Raw genomic sequence first — 17549 nt, forward strand, 5'->3', positions numbered from 1 at the left:
AGGGAGCCCTTGGTCTAATCATTTATTTGTTACAATGTTACATTAATATTCAACATTTTAATTTGTATAGAAAGAGAAATGATGTAAAGAAAAACATACTTAAATGAATTAGTGATGACATCATATATTCTTCTGTGCTCATTCATGAAATAGTCTTGAATAAAATCATTGCTGCAAATTTTTTTTATTCAGAGCTGCAAAATGTTTTTATTATTAATAAGTAATGCTTTCTTTCCTGTGGTTATAAACTGCCATCACCAAATTGTATTGTGGCCTTCTGCTTGTGTGACTGAATTCACTGTGTCTAAATCAACTTAAGTACAGTGCTACTCTGACAGGTATCCCTAGGTTATAAAACAGGAATGTAATGTAATAAAAGTTGTAAGCAGAAAAAAATGCGCACAAATAAGAATAAAAATTCATATTTTGCAATGTAATATTGTTCATTAGACTGTTATTGCATTGTGAATTTTAATTGCACATTGCAAACTTTTTAAGGCATTTTTGAAGGTGGCGTAATACTTTGGAGCAAACGTAACAACTTTTTCATTAAGAGGTTTTTTTTACATACACTGCACACTGTTGCAAACTTTAAAACAGCTTCCGTGTTCGCAAAGCCCACATAAAATTCAGGTAAAGGCAAATTTGTTTACACAGAGGCATAAATTTTCGCATTGTAAATGATTTTTCCATTACAGACTTTTATTACATTCCCGCCAAGTGCTCATGTACATCTGCAAATGCATTTTCATTCCCTGCAATTCGTCCACAGCCAGTAGTGTGTTAAACCACTTTCATTTAGGTACAGGTATGGGATCCCTTATCTGGAAACCCGATATCCAGAAAGCTCCGAATTATGGAAAGCCTGTCTCCCATAGACTCCATTTTAATCAAATAATTCAGATTTTTAAAATTGATTTCCTTTTTCTCTGTAAAAAATAAAACAGTGCTTTGTATTGGATCCCAACTAAGATATAAATAATTCATCCTATTGGGTTTAATTAATGTTTCATTGATTTCTTAGTAGACTTAAGGTATGAAGATCCAAATTATGGAATACCCTTGGTCCCAAGCATTCTGGATAACAGGTCCTATACCTGTACTTGCATAAAAATTTGCTCCTTATACTTCCATATAGCTGCACTCAGCGCCAATCACTCCTACCTGCCGCAGCTTCAGGATTCCCTATGCACCTAGCTTCAACAGACACATCACACTTGCTCTTGAAGAACTGGACATGGATGTCACTGGCATGCTGAACACCAGAAATTATCCCATATGGGCTTCTGCACAAATATGTGTTTTTGCGATAATATTTGTACACAGTTATGATCCTTTCAGTGAATCACGTGCAATGCCAAGCTCATCTCCCCCTTGCAACTCCAATGACGTTGAAAAAAATGTCAATTCTTGGGAAAAAATGGCAGTTGCACTTGAAACTGCACTTGCAGACATACAGTACATGTGCTCTAAGGTTTACCTGGGACATGAATCAAACTCAAAATTGAGATGCTCACTAGCAGAAGCATTATAATTACCATTCTTGTATGCTATCCCTAACTCTCATTGCATGTGTGTATTTGCACTACCATAAGTTCCTTCAACATTTTGAAGTGATCTAAATATTAGTTGATTCTTCTAGTATCCTGCCCCTTACAGAATGGGTACAAAAGAAACTGGAAGAAAAGGGGAACCTAACACAAGAAAACACAACATATGCACTGCAAAAAATAAATAAAACTCTAATTTGTTGGTTTTTATTCTCTAAATGTTCCCCCTGCAGCCTTGTTATATAATATGTGCCCTACTGTTAGTCTTTAGCTAAAACATATCCATTCATTAATAATAAATAACATTTCTATCTAATGTTTAAGTCACCTGAATGATCACATTTCCAGTAAGAGGCCATTGAGTGTGACAGCTTAAAGGGAACCTAAGAAATAATTCCAAATCCTTTTCTATCATCTTAGTTGAGCAAAATAAACTTTACTTACACTATATAAATGATTTTCATTGTGTTTCATTCTATCTTGAAATTTAAAAAGACAGTAAGCAGGCAGGTCCCGCAACTTTTTTTCTTACCTGAAATGCATTAAAGTCAATAGACATTTTTTCTCACTTCTAATGTATTAAAGTCAAAGGGCTTTTTTGCAGCAACTTTTTTGTGTTTCTGTGCCATGGCGACTGTTTAGTCTTGACAACATTTTTGTCTCGCCGATTTTTTTCACTGCATATTTTTGCAAAAAAATGTGCCAATGGCGAAATGTGGAATTTCACTGCAAATCCATACCTTCTGAAGAAATTCTCTAGATCCCATACATGTATTTTTTATTTTGACCTTGCTTAACCTATATGTTGTTTTATCTTCCTTCTGGGATTTTTTATACATTATATAAGACATAAGGAGGAAAAATGCTTATAGAAAATGTTCTGGGAACTAATCCCAAAGAGCTCTAAGAAAATCCCATTTACATGGGTTTATCCTATAGGCTAAAGCTCACCCACTGGGTTTTAAGGCAGAAGCCAGGATAATAGCTGATCAGATTCCAAACTACAGACTAAAAATGGCCATTCACAGTAAGATGGGGCCAAATGATCGAATTAAAATGGCAGATATAGGTGCCGTCAGTCAGGGGACCGCATCAAACCGCATCAGTTGGGTGGCAGTTAGATACTATAAACAAATAAATAAATAAAAATAAAAAACTATACTGAACTCACAGGTCTTAACATAAAAAAAACAGTTCAGTTTTTGCTCAGTTGCTGCTACCATTGCATCTTTCAGCTTTGTCCATAGTCCCCGCACCATATCTGCCAGACAAAAATTAATAGAAATTATCTCTCATTTGAATTAGGAGCTGTCTATCCATATAGTACATGCTATATTAGCTTCTTATTATGCAGTAATACAATATACAGTTGCCAAATAAGTCAGAATTGGACAACTGCTTTTCTGTATATATTTTCATATATTTTTGCTGAATCAGGTATGGGACCTATTATCCAGAATGCTCGGGACCTGGGGTTTTTCGGATAAGGGATCCTTCCGTAATTTGGATCTCCATACCTTGAGTCTGTTAAAAATCCTTTAAATATTGGATAAACCCAATAGGCTTGTTTTGCCTCCAGTAAGGATTAATTATATCTTAGTTGAGATCAAGTACAAGGCACTGTTTTATTATAAAAAAAAAAGCAAATCATTTTTAGAATAATTATAAGCAATTATTATAATGGAGTCTATGGGAGATGGACTTTCCGTAATTCGGAACTTTCTGGATAACGGGTTTCCAAATAAGGGATCCCATACCTGTACTTTAATGCAGAGACAATTAAAGTTCTCAGGGTTGCAGGTTCTTACTTTCTAATGCCAGTTACCTTAGACACTGACACAAACCAAAACACTTATGTCACCTCCTCCTGCAAAAACACCTCTTAGACAAGGACTGGGTGTGGTTGCCTCTTAATTATTTATGATTAGTATGGATTATCTTACTGTGCAGAATACATACTGGAATGTTCTGCCCACCAAAAAGACACATTCAGACCTAAGGTGAATTTGAAAAGGAATATACACAATCTTCGAGCTTTTTTCTGCTTTTAAAAATGGTAAAAATGATAAAAAAGCAAAGTCACATGGAGAGTCTAATGGTGGAGGGTAAGTATGTAAACATGTATGAAGAATGCATACTTCTGACTTTCTTTAGATGAGGAAATTTTTTATTCATTAATGAGCATGTATGTATATTATTTATAGTGATACTTCTTTATGCAGAACTGTACATTTTAGAGTAATGTACAGCAATAATATATGTATAGTACATGTAAAATGTATCCCACAGATTTTCAGTACTGTTTTTTCATGTTAAGACCTGAGAGTTCAGTATAGTTTTTTATTTTTATTTATTTATTTGTTTATAGTATCTAACTGGCACCCAACTGATTTGTATTGGTGTGCTCACCACTAGATAGATCTCCTCTATCATCCTCTGTCTGGCCAGTTCAACACTCACTTTTATCAAATTTATTAAGAATTCTAGTATTTCTTTAGGAACTTCTATAAAGACTATGTTTTATCTCCCAAATCTCCCAAACTCCCAAAAGATTGCCCTTATTCTTGGACACCACTGGAAGGATTGATACAAAAGTGCCCCTTTTCCCTGCTGTAAATAAGCCCACATGTTAGGAAACAAAAAATGAAGTAGGTCCCTGGCCTGTGGAGCTGGCAATCCAGCGATTCAGGTCAAATGTTATAATAAAATCAAATGAAAATAGTTAACCTTTAGACACCTTTAAGACAGCCCACCAGATAGAAATATCTTTTTAGTGAACATTTCCTAAAATGTTGTCTGTATTAAGAGTTATTTATTAAATATCTTATAAAATACAAATGGAAAAAATAAGTACAAAGTGTAACAAGTAATATGCTTGAATGTTCCTGAATGAAAAAAAACTAAAATTCATATAAATGCGACATAGCAGAAAATTAAAAAAGAAGGGGAGCACACAGCTCACAGTGACAGATATAAAGGCACTTAATTGTGTGAAGTACAGCAGGAATACTTCTAAACAAGAATATATAAGAGAGAAGTATATCAATATTGTGAAATGTCACTAAAGCCTCAGGCTTTCTGCTGCCAAAGTGCTGAAACGTATATCTTGTTGTATTACAAGCCAGAAACGGGAGATATTGAGACAAATAATACTTTTATTTTTAATCTTTAATATCTTTAATATCTTTTATATATATTTTTTTCATCTATTTTACACACTAATGGTGTCTCAACTTAGAATGCCCTTTAGGTTTGTTAAACATCTTTAGGAAGGAACACATTATTGTTATCCTCCTCCTCATATCTGCTAACAGCATCTGTTTCTTTGTCACAAGTATCGAAATACCTTATACATACTGTAGCTTTTGGTCCCACACCCAATAGCTTTCCAAAAGCATGTCATTACCAGCTCTATTCTGGATAGCTTTTTCTATACATAAGCTCTTTTTCTTTTTTTACTTGATTACAGACAATGAAGCAACAAAGAATGGCTTGTCACAGTCTTCAGTTAATTTTTATTAGACTTCACTTATAATTTTGGTTATTAACTCATCCAACCCACCTGCTCTTTTTTCATCTACTTCATCCCTCTTTCTTTTTGTACAGCTAGTCCCATTACTTTTAATATGAAACAGAGCTAGCAAGACTGGTTCTATATCGGGCATGGAGCACTAAAAAAAACTAAATTATTACACTAAAACAGACACACATTACTTTACATATACAAATATTACATAAATCAAAAACTTTGTTTAGTAAACTTATTAGACTCCAAAGTAGACTCTAAGCCTTTCTTTTCATGCATTACGGTATAAAAGGAGACAAAGAGGAAACAATCACTAGATCATTATAAGTAAAAAAATATTGTTATAGTATACTCAGATTTAATATGACTTAGTTCAGTAGTTGTTACAGTAATTATACTACAGGATTAAATGTTTCTGTGATATAAAGTAAATCTGGTGACATGATTCATTTCTTCATTTATAGTGGGAATAGATATTGATGGGCAGGTGGAGAGTACTGAGAGTGACAGTGATGGTAAGTAGAATCTGTGTAAACCTTAATATGTAGACTCTTTCATGCCAATACCACATGGAGATTTGGACATCTACTTTTAGCTGTATATACAAATGGGTTTCATTGTGTCCAACATGGCAAGCTTTGTAGTCTTGTAGTGGCCAGAGGGGATTGCATTTACCCTAATATACCCAATTCAAATCACCCCATTTATTTTGCCTATTGATGCATTTATAGATGTTTGGATTTTTTAAGTCCTGACAGTGAGAGTTAATATTAAAGCCTAATAATTGTGTCAGTTATTGTCCTATGCAGCTTTCTTTTGATTAGCTGTTGTGATGAGAAGGTCAGTGAATGAATGCCTCAAGACTATCTGGAGTTTAAACTCTCTTACTGGTAATGAGCAGCCATGGATAGGTTCATTTATGCTTTATGCTGGATGATTTATCTAGATTTTGGCCTGTTAGCTTAGTAATCATAAGAGCAAATATCTGTCTGTCATCACCTGCTATGCTGCTGGCAACAGGAATTAGATTAAATATGTTCCCCCTGCAGAAGGCCTTCCAGATTTGGTCTGTGCTCCCACTACTTTAAAATAACCCATTAAGGGCACCCTAGAATGGCCGGCAGCTAGTAGCTGATTATTAAGGTGCCCTGTGTTGTCATGCTATTAGAAACAGAATGCTGTTTACTAACCCTAAACCACCGGGGAGCATAGGTTTACTGACTGACCAACAATGGGGGGAATTATGCATCATCTAGGAAGATTTGTAAATTTGACTCTTTGGTTTTGAAATGTGCAAGGGGTGATGACTTTGTACTGTAGATGACATTGTATACCCAGGTTATTCTTCAGAAAAGCAGAGGCAGCCACAATGCTACAATTTCTACTTTAACAGCCTGAGGGCTAAAGGTCGGATGTCTTGAGTTGGGAGGGCACAAATGTATGACTTGTTCATGGCTCCCTCTTCTCTAGGGCTTCAAAAAGGCAGCTAATAGTAATATACCTGTAGGTAGTATTTAATTTTTAACTAATTTGCTGTTTTTCTGGTAGAGGCTAGTTTCTTGTGCCTAAGCCAGTATCACAGATACAGGTATGGGATCCGTTATCTGGAAACCTGTTATCCAGAAAGTTCCGAATTACGGAAAGGTCATCTCCCATAGACTCTATTATAAGCAAATAATTCTGATTTTTAAAAATGATTTCCTTTTTTTCTGTAATAATAAAACAGAACCTTGTACTTGATCCCAACTAAGATATAATTAATCCTTTTTGGAGGCAAAACAACCCTATTGGGTTTATTCAATATTTAAATTATTTTTAGCAGGCTTAAGTTATGGAGATCCAAATTACGAAAAGATCCCTTATCCAGAAAACCCCAGGTTCCAAGCATTCTGGATAATAGGTCCCATACCTGTATTAGGAAAGGAAAGTATTAGATATTAGGAAAGGAAAGTATTAGATATTATGAAAGGCTGGCCAAGTTGAAATTGTTTACACTGAATCATGTGAGCAACATATATATATATATATATATATATATATACACAGGGAAGAGCACACTCTATACAAGTCCAAATGCCCTTGGTGCAGGTCAAAAACAAAAATATAATAGAAAGAGTGCCGCACACACAGGGACTTGATAAAAAAGAAAAAGTGTTAATTTTAAATTTTCTTTTGTATCAAGTGCCTGTGTGTGCAGCACTTTTTCTATTATATTTTTGTTTTTGACCTGCACCAAGGGCATTTGGACTTGTATAGAGTGTGCTCCTCCCTGTGTATTATATATATATATATAACGAGAGAGAGAGAGAGAGAGAGCAGCAAAAAAGGACCACACTCACATACCTCCCAACTGTCCCGATTTTCGTCCCAGATTCTTACTGAAAAGTCCCTCATTTCCCTTTGATCTCCTGCACTGAAGCTAAAAAAGATTCAAATTTAATTAAAAGTAGCTTTTGGCAGAGAACCCAGAAATCTTAACCAGTCACCTGCACTGAGATACAATTGTAACTAATAAGCTAAACAGGTCTCTTGGGGGAACTGAGACTCACAGCTTAAAGGAGAAGGAAAGTCAAAATCTATCAAGCACACTATTAAATAGTACTGCTATTGCTGTGTAACAACGCTATATTCCTGGCTTGCCTAATGAAAGATTTACAGAGATACACATACTAGAACCTACATACTTGTTTCAGTGAACGGCGCCGCCATCTTTAACAAGGGATGCCCATTCCCTTTCCCTCACCGTCTCTACTGTGCATGCGCTCCCCGCTCCGATCATTTAGCCAGCATGTCTGAAAAGCAAAAGCCAGTCCCTTGCCCCCCCACTCACCGCTCCTCGCTGCGTCCTCTTCTGCATCACCATAGCAACCAGACGCTAGGGGGAGCGCTCCTGCTGTGTGCGCATGTGCAAGCTAAAGATCTGGTCGTAGTGTCTGTGCAGGAGCGTTGCATTATGGGAATCTTCTCTACACAGCTCAGCGTTTTTTCTTCCTGTTTGGCTTTTGATCTTCTGAATAGGTGAAATATGGGGAGACTTAAGGGCACTATTGAGACAACTGAAGGTATGCCTGCAGCTTGAGATTAACTCTTTACTAGCCTTTCCTTCTCCTTTAAAGGGCAATTTCACCTTTTCAGCAAAACTGTAATAACACATAAAACAGGACCCCAAGGTTGCAGAAATGGGCATGGGCAAAAATTTGGGCGCGCCATTTGTTTTTGTCCCTCTTTCTGTGATCAAAATGTTGGGAAGTATGCACTCGACAGGCTCAGTTGGAGTACATGATTGAAAGATGACAATGATGTTATCAAAACATTGGAATTTTGTTTGTTTATTTAAATCAGTTACTCCAACTGAGCCTGTCGAGTGTGGTACTTTTTTTTTTGCTCTGTACACATTTATATATATATGGATCATATATTCTTACTTTTCCTCTCTCCTATCCTTTATCTCTCTCATCCCTCTCATATATCTCTCTCTTTCCAGTACTGACTCAAGTCTCTCACCTCCCTGCCCACCTGTAAGCCCATCCAAGAGCCCGCCTGAAGTTCACCTGCCCACCTGCTGCCTGTCCCTCTCCTACCCGAAACGCCCGCCCCTCCGCCTGCACCACTTGTTCCTTCCCTCACCTCCTGCCCATCGCTGCCCCCACCTCCCAGTTCCGACACCTATGATGTACTTTGTTAATACCATATAAAAGAATGAACTGAAGTTCATAGTACAGTAATTGCACTTGTACATAGTAAGTCTTGCATATATTATTTATTATCAGCATGTCTCTGTGCATGACCGGCACCATGATTGAACGCATTTTATGAACCAATAAAGAAATTTATGATTGTTAAACGTATTGGTCCCAGAATCATTATTTGAGGAACCCCTGTTGTACAACCTCTGCCTCGAGGGAAAATTTCAAGGATTACAATATTAGAAAATATTACAGTAACCCTTGCCACAGGATTAACCCTTCTTTAATTTATCCACTGTTTTAGATTAGCAGAATATACCATTCAGTGGTATTAACTGTACTATTGAAAGATATGTCAGTTTTTCAACTGCCTATTAGTACCACAAGATTTGACATCAAAAAGAGCTATAATTTCACTTATTTCATTTATTTAGGGAAGGTTTTGTAGAGATTATCGTTTGAGATTATATTGTTCAAAATACTTTGTGTGCCACTTAGATTAAGGTGACAGAACTGATTGTTACTTACAATGCAAGGGTGTATTGACTTTCTTATATAAAACTTTCAGAACGACGCATATAGGCGAAGTCGTTTCGGGGACCGCATCAACGAGCCAATGTGATCCCCAATCCGACTAAATTTTTTAACCTGCCTAATCGATATCTGCCCGATTTCAGGCCAGATATCGGTCGGGCAGGCCCGTCGTTAGTGTCCCCACATGGGCCGATTAGCTGCCGAAACGGTCTAAGGGACCGATATCGGCAGAAAGAATCGCCCCATGTATGGCCACCTTAATCGTAATGCAAAAAAATAAAAACAAACCTCAGCAGCTGTAAAGTAAATGTTTGTCAAGTAATTTAATGTGGAAGGAATCAGTTTAAACATAACACTGTCTGATAGGATATAGTGCATGGAATGTGTTTATGGAGACAAATTACTGATTTCTACAGATTCAAGTTCCAGACGCATTTCAAACAGTCGTCACGTGCGCTATTTAAAAAAAATAAAAGACGAAACTGAGGAAAGTGAAAGCGATGATGAGGAGATTTCTATACCAAAAAGGAAAAGAATAGCCAGGAAAAAAACAGTTAGAAGAAAAGGAAGAGAAAATGATGACGAAGAAACAGAAAGTGAGGATGAAGATGATGTTGAGCCACCTACTAATAAGGGGAGAGCCAGAAAAGATAAGAACGGCAATGACAACAAGAAAGTGAAACAGGAAGTGAATGGAAAAGGAAATTCTAAAAATCAAAAGAACCAGAAAAAGAAAGGGAAAAAAAGCAGGTATATTAATGTGGCTTTAAAGCTTAAACCAGATTTTTTCTGTTTTTGCAATAAAGCATTTCTTACGCACTAATATTAATGATATCGCAAAGCTAATTCAACTGTTACCATTACAATGTGCTTGTATGCAAATACTGGACAGACCCAATGTTTTGCCTACCATGACCTTAAAACCCTCAGCTATTCTGAGAGAGGGCTTCTTGTTAGGCCATGTTTGGCGAAAACAACTGCTCACTTTCATAATATCTTGCAAGGAACAGTGACCAATGTGATGCTGGTATGTTAATTGGAAGAAATGTTGCAATCATATATGGGGCTGAAACATGCAAGGTAAAGCACATGCACATCTCTGAATAAATGGTGAGCTGGTTATTAGGTTTAAATTGCTTATGTGTAATAGTCTTTATTTAATTGGGCTATCACTTGTATGCATTTTGTTATATTACCAACTAAATCATATTACAAGGTGTATATTACCTTTATCTGGAAACTCTCCCATTTCCCTTTCTTATGTGTGATGTATATTGCTTCCATTCTTCTTTCCTGTTCCTGCTTTACATGAGTAAGGAGCTGCTCTAGAGGCTAGGAAAGGGACATTTGCCTCTTGATTTCAAGTCACTTGGTGAGTTCAGCTATAGGGAAAAAATTGGCCAAAGTTTACTGGGGTATGGATTCATGGGAATGATGTAAAATCTCTGTAAGAATATGTCAGCAATGTAGAAATAAATGTTAACAATGGCTGTAAATTTGGCAGAAATGTGTTTTCCAATGATTGGTGATGAGGCAGGCAAGTTGTTGCCGCCCCCCCCCCCTCATTCCTCCCACGCTTACCTTTTAGCATCAGAGGGGGCAAGGGGGGGGGGTACACATCACTAGAGCTCTCTGCACTAGAATCTAAAATCGGAATTATGGCTCTTTAAGTTACCAGGAGCGGCTTTTGCCTGCTGGGTGGACAGACACAAATCTTAAATGTATTACAGCCAGCGCAATATCTTGAAGGTCTTTTTATATTTTCTCTATGTCTGCACTGGTTTCTTTTGGGTAGTCTGGTTTCTACTAATTCATACAGTCAAAGGATTGTGGGCACATTAAGAGTTTCAAGCGATTCGCTCATCACTACTTTTCAAAGACATTACTAAGACAGATCAGCATCATAAGACATATAACAAACAATCATAGTAGAGTGATTGCTTGTCTTTATGACGTAAAAGTGCTTGCACTACAGACAAAGTTTTTTTTTTGCAGTGATATCAATGGATCTGTGTACAAACATTTGATAAATAAAACAGAAATAATTTCTCAAGTTTACAAACATACCCTAATTAATTTGGGTTGTTAAAAAGGTCTGTAAATTAGGAAATTTTCTTTAGAATATGTTCCTTGACAGATTTTTACACCCTCCAATGCTTTTAAAGGAATACTGTCATGGAAAAACACATCAGTTAATAGAGCTTCTCCAGAAAAATCCTGCATTGAAATCTGTTTTTTAAAAACACAAATAGATTTTTTTTATATTTAATTTTGAAATTTCACATGGGGCTAGCCATATTATTAATTTCCCAGGGTGCTCCAGCCATGTGAGCTGTTCTCTGATAAACTTCAGTCACACTTTACTGCTAGAGCTGCAAGTTGGAGTGATATCAGCAGCCGATCAGCAGAACAGAAATCAAAGTCCGGCTTCGGACTCCTCCATTTACATTGGAGTAGAAGAAACAATAGGTTACCTGAAAGCAGTTCTAATGTGTAGCGCTGGCTCCTTCTAAAAGCTCAGACTCAATGTTTATAAAAATAAGCTGTTGTGTAGCCACAGGGACAGCCATTCAAGTTGGAAAAAGAAGAAAAGGAACAGGATACATAGCAGATAAACAAGTAAAACACCATTGTATTTTACAGAGTTTATCTGTTAGCTGCTATGTAACCTGTGCCTTTTCTTCTCTTGAATGGCTGCCCCTATGGCTACACAGCAGGGTATTTATATAAACTATAGTAGTGTTCCTGAAGCAAAAACACAACTTTTACCAGTGCAGGGCAGCAGTACATTATAGTTTAATTACTTTGATACATTTTCATTTTTTAGTGTTAGTGTTCCTTTAAGTAATAAAGCTCCCTCTCTTTTGTTGTATAAGGACTCACAGCTGTACCTTTTATTTACTGCACCAGATAATGAATGTCCTTGCTGTTATTTATTATGAGAGCTTATTATCTGACTGCAGTGAGCTTTGTACTTCTATATATGTATAATAGTAGAGCAGGTCATTTGTAACAAACTCCCAATATAATCCCAGGTATGGTTATATGGATATAACAACACAGCATTTTATTTTGCCTCTACTCCTTTTTAGTTCTTCATCATCTTCATCAAGTTCAGATGAAGATAGTATGTCTGAGAGTGAAAGAGAAAGGCTGATGGAGAATATTGAAGAAAAGAAAAAACTGGTTTCCACTATTAGAAGCAAACCTTGGCGCATGAGGAAAAAACTTTCCCATATCAGGTTTGGGGAAATAAAATTGGAGGCTCCTCTTCTCTTACAGGATCTCAAGTCACAGGATCTGCTTCAAATCCCATTATTTAACTTTTTGTGAACCTGAACAGCATATAGATATATATATATATTAATTTTCTAAAATCCTTATAATATTATCCTCTGATAACCTGATAATCTGCCACTGTTTTAGTCGCGTAATTAGACTTCTGTGGGCCCTGGTGAAGGGTATGCAGTCACAACCCCACCCCCATGCTCCGACACATTTTTGTGGCAAACTCACACCGATGCGAGCGTCCAGCGGCCCTGAGCACCCCCAGTAGTTACGCCACTGGTTTTAGACCTTTTTGGAACATAGTTCTAGAATGCTTTTTAGGTAAACTATTGACATTCTCTATCTTCCTTTAAACAGGGAAGCTCAGGATTTTATAGAAAAATATGAGGGTGCATTGGGAAGAGGAAAAGGGAGAAAGCTGTATGCATATAAAGTCATGATGGTCAAGGTATAGTTTATATATATTATATATATATATATTTACATATATGTTATGCTAAACTCCGTTCTACCATAAATTATATATATTTATTGTGTAATGGTTATTGAGTCATTGTTGTGTAATTACATATGCCGCCAATTACATGTATGGGATCCCTTATTGGAAACCCGTTATTCAGAAAACTCCAAATTACGGAAAGCCTGTCTCCCATAGACTCCATTTTAATCAAACAATTTAGAAAATAATTCAAATAATTCTGAATTTTTCTCTGTATTAATAAAGCAGTACCTTGTAATTGATCCTAACTAAGATAAAATAATCCTTTTTGGATGCAAAACAGTCCTATTGGGTTTAATTAATGTTTTATTGATTTTTTAGTAGACTTAAGGTATGGAGATCCAAATTACAGAAAGACCCCTTATCCAGAATACCCTTGGTCCCGAGCATTCTGGATAACTGGTCCTATACCTGTACCACTTTCTTTCCTGAATCGCATTGAAATAATAAAGGTGTAAGCATGTGCAATTGTTATAGGCTTATCATCCCATATTTTATATTTGAAATATTCTACTACTCCTTCAAGCTAGCAATGTGTTTCCTGTTATGACATATTTAAGTTTGAAGTTGCCCCCAGTTTATAGGATGTTGCTCTTAGTTTTAAATGGATTACAGTAGAATCCCCATTTTAAGTTTTTCAGGGGACCAGGGAAAAAAATGTTAAATCCTGGAAAATGTAAAATTAGAGAAATGTGTTAAAGCAACTTTAAGTACTCAAAGGATATAAGTACAGGAGTTAGTTTTACTGTGAAATGCAGTATTTACTGTGTTAATGAGAAGGGCTAAGCAAGCGCAAGACCTCTCTGCCAATCAGATGCACAACGTAAAACAACAATTGATTTGTGCATGGCTGTATGAGTGCAGACTAATTGCAATTCCCTATTTACAGACAGAACCAGGGCGAAATATGCATCTTGTTAGTATTTTAAACCTTAATTTCACTAATAATACAATATATGTAAAATCAGGGAAAATATTATGTAAAATTAGGGAAAAGCACCCACTGAAATGCATTATGATTTGGCGAGACCACAAAAACCTATGTAAAATGCGGCAAACTTAAAATCAAGGGATGTGAAAATGAGGTATTACTGTATAATGTTTTGTAAATGAAATACGGTATGTTTATAAAAACGAGCCTTTATAAAATAACACTCACTAATTTACAGTATGTATACATCTCTTGCAGAAATGGATGAAGTTTAAAAGAGATTTTGAGAATTTTAAAACAGCGTGTATTCCATGGGAAATGAAAATTAAAGAAATTGAAAGTAAGTGGAATGTAAAGTTCTCCATTCATATTTCTTGAAACCATGCAACTTACAGTTTAGCGGATTGACTGGGCCGGTACAGTTTGGTTGATTTAATAAAGGCTGAAGGGTTATGGTCTGAACATTGAGACTTCCCCTTGACTAATGCAGCGTCAAGCCCGTTGTGCCCCTTTACCCTCCCCCTGTTCCCACAATAAAGCAACGGACAACTTAATTGGGGAGAGAAGTCCGCAGTTGTTTATTGCAAATTATTTAAAATAAATCAGCAATTATATATAGATATAAACAACCATAACTTTTTTCAAACCGTTTGTAAAACCAAACATTAAACAACAGTCAAATAACTTATATCCTCCAAAGAGGTCTGACCCTGAGCCCAGGCCCAGAGCCTGTCTCCTGTCTACTATCCAAGTCCCATTCTGCTTTATCCATCTCCCTGGGGACCCCAGGCCTACCCAGTTACCCACTCACCTTACCAACTGCACCTTTTTAATTTCCTCTGGGGTTCAAAGTCGACCCCACCCCCCGCACTGCGACTATCGATTCCAACCTATTAGGGAGGGAGGGATGCTGACGGCTCCTGCTCCTCCTGCCCACCGAAAGACTGGTGAGCTCGCATCCGGGGAGGTCCTTCTTTTTTCTTGCCCTGAACCTGTAACTAAGATATCCTGTGAGGGGGGGGGGCGGGGTAGGTTGTCCTCCTAGCCTAGTCATGCCCTTCTTCCCTTTCGTTTTACTCGGGTCATTGGGTTCCCTTACATGACATCCCCTGCCCACCTACATTATTAACCTCTCCCTGCTTTGCCATTGTGTGGGCCCCATAATTACTGGATGGTATTCTTGCATGCAAAAGGTGGCCTCACCCCACAATCTTTTGGTGTCCAGAGATTCATACTGGAGCTCAATTGCAATTTATCTCATTATTTTAATAAACACATTGGGAAATTTGCAAAAGTAAAGAAAGCATTTTTTAAAAAAAAGAGGTTTGGGAAATGGTGGGAAATCAAACAAATCTATCTCCACTTTTATTTTATCTTAATATTACCACTTTTGTGAATTTCCCCCATAGTGGTTCCACACACACTGAAATGAATATTGAGGGGTATAAAGTTAATAAAAGATCTTATGTAGCAAATACAAACAGTACTTAGTATGAATCAAGTGTATTGTGTTTTGTTCTCCCAAGATTATATAAGCAAAAGATTTGTGCTGTGTAATTTCTTTTGCTGAAATATGAACCTACTGTTTCTTTTTCAAGGTCACTTTGGATCCTCTGTGGCATCATACTTTATTTTTCTTAGATGGATGTATGGTTTGAATTTAGTCCTTTTGTCCTTGGTATTTGGCCTGATCGTTATTCCAGAGGTAAATCTACATGGGCAGACACTTCTATCCTGACCTAGAGAGAGCAGAATTTTTATAGGTTTCCTGGTGTGGCACATGGAAAAGCATGATCTTTGCCCAATAGCTCCACTGTCTGAATAAAACTTTGATAAAACCATAACAAAGTAGGGTTGTTATTTTCAGGGCACTATCTCTTTGAGCAGATTAGTCGCCCATGGTAGGGAAGATTTATCTAATCTTCCCATGTGCCAGTGACCTTAGCCCTTAGGGTGAAGGTATGTAGAGCTACTAGTAACAGCTACAAAAATAGACAATGCTGATCATTTATTGCTAGAGAAAATTCTCAGTATAATAAAGTCCTGTAGCTACAAGCACAGGGGCTGCAGGACAAGTGCTCTGAATGACCAGCAGCCAGATTACACTGGTTTATGTTTAAAGATTGGCAGAATCAGATGTAGCTGTGATTGGGTGAGAGAAGCAATAAGTTAAGGTGGAGGAAAGCTTGGCTGGGGGTGGAGAAAGAAAGGGATGTTATGTCACGGGAAGTAGCTCACTTCCTCATCTCGGAGCAGGTAGAAACATCCCACCTGCTCTCCCCTCTTTTTTGCATATTCACATTATGTGAAATGTTAGGGGTTTTTCTTCTTTTTGTTCTCATATTATCTATTTATAACCGAATGTGGATGTTTTCCTGTATGCACTGTTATATTGTGGTTTACGTAACGTTATACAGTATAAGCGTGAGAGTCTGCATGGTATCATGTTAAATGAATGTCAAATGTTTGATCCAGGGAATGTTTCTGCCAATGGCGGTCAGGAAGGAAATATTTTCCCTCTTGAGGCAAAATTGGCACAGGCTTCAGACTGGGTTTTTTTGCCTTCCTCTGGATTTATTTGTCACAGCAGAGGTAGGGCCTTGCCAGAGTACTGCACAGGAAATTTTAGCCAAGAGAGAAGGAGGTTCTCTCCTGTGACTGCACAGTGGATTGATAGATACAGACGCTACTACTGCTTGTGCTAGGTGACAGCCTGCTTGGATTTCCTATCATAGAGACACTGCAGATTCAGGACCAGCAGCAGGGCTGGTAGCAGAGTTTGGGGCCATCGTCTCTGTAGGTAGAGGCAGCCTTATACTCAGTGGTGAATATAATGACATAGTGCTGATCTCAAATAGCAACTATGGAGTAAAATTCAAATCTTCAGTGAGGAACGGCAAAGTATAGTCGTGAACTCTTATGGAATTCTGGCTTTAGAATATTGCCTTGGGGTGAGGCTGGCAAGGTCCTATTTATTTGATAAAATATGAATAAATGCTTTGACCATTTTACCCATTTCTGGCTCCTGGTGTTTCATTAAGGTATGTAACAATGGGGTTCAGAGGGATGGTTGAAAGCAAAGGGTCAATTGAGAAGTCCCCTTGTCATGACTATGGCAGGGTATTTTCTGGCATTTTGTAGCCATGCAAGTAGAGGCTACTAAGTAGCTCCGCGTGTCTTAGCCCTTAGCTTGAAGACAGACAAGGTGATTATTTGCCACAACTTTTAAAACCTGAAATTGTGGTGACTAAGAATCCAGCTGTGGCAACTAATCACTGCAACAATACTTCAATTCAAATATATACAAGTAGCTGCATGCAAAATGTACAAGTAGCTGCATGCAAAAGTCGCAGCAACTTTTTAGGATGCCGATTAGTTGCTGCAACTGGATTTTAAAAATTGCGTCAACTAATCGACCCGTCTGTCTTTGCCCTTAAAGGAGAATGCAAGTCAAAATTTTAAAAACGCCACACTTTTGGCTCACCTAATCAAATATTTACTCAGTCACACTTACTTCACATTTTCTAGAACAGGC

The 17549-nt window shown here is 37.2% G+C and overlaps 1 protein-coding gene across 1 annotated transcript in view; it reads left to right on the forward strand.

The window, feature by feature from the left end:
- Positions 1 to 3612: 3612 nt before the first annotated feature.
- Positions 3613 to 17549, forward strand: part of tmc2 (transmembrane channel like 2) — a 38878-nt gene continuing 24941 nt past the window's right edge. The window contains exons 1-7 of the mRNA XM_002935592.5: positions 3613 to 3655; positions 5541 to 5591; positions 9713 to 10046; positions 12389 to 12538; positions 12942 to 13032; positions 14273 to 14354; positions 15613 to 15719. Coding sequence (XP_002935638.2) covers positions 3613 to 3655; positions 5541 to 5591; positions 9713 to 10046; positions 12389 to 12538; positions 12942 to 13032; positions 14273 to 14354; positions 15613 to 15719 — 858 coding nt within the window. The remainder of the gene's footprint in view (positions 3656 to 5540; positions 5592 to 9712; positions 10047 to 12388; positions 12539 to 12941; positions 13033 to 14272; positions 14355 to 15612; positions 15720 to 17549) is intronic.

Source organism: Xenopus tropicalis, chromosome 1 (genome assembly GCF_000004195.4).
Source record: "Xenopus tropicalis strain Nigerian chromosome 1, UCB_Xtro_10.0, whole genome shotgun sequence".
In the NCBI taxonomy this organism is placed as follows: Eukaryota; Metazoa; Chordata; class Amphibia; order Anura; family Pipidae; genus Xenopus; species Xenopus tropicalis.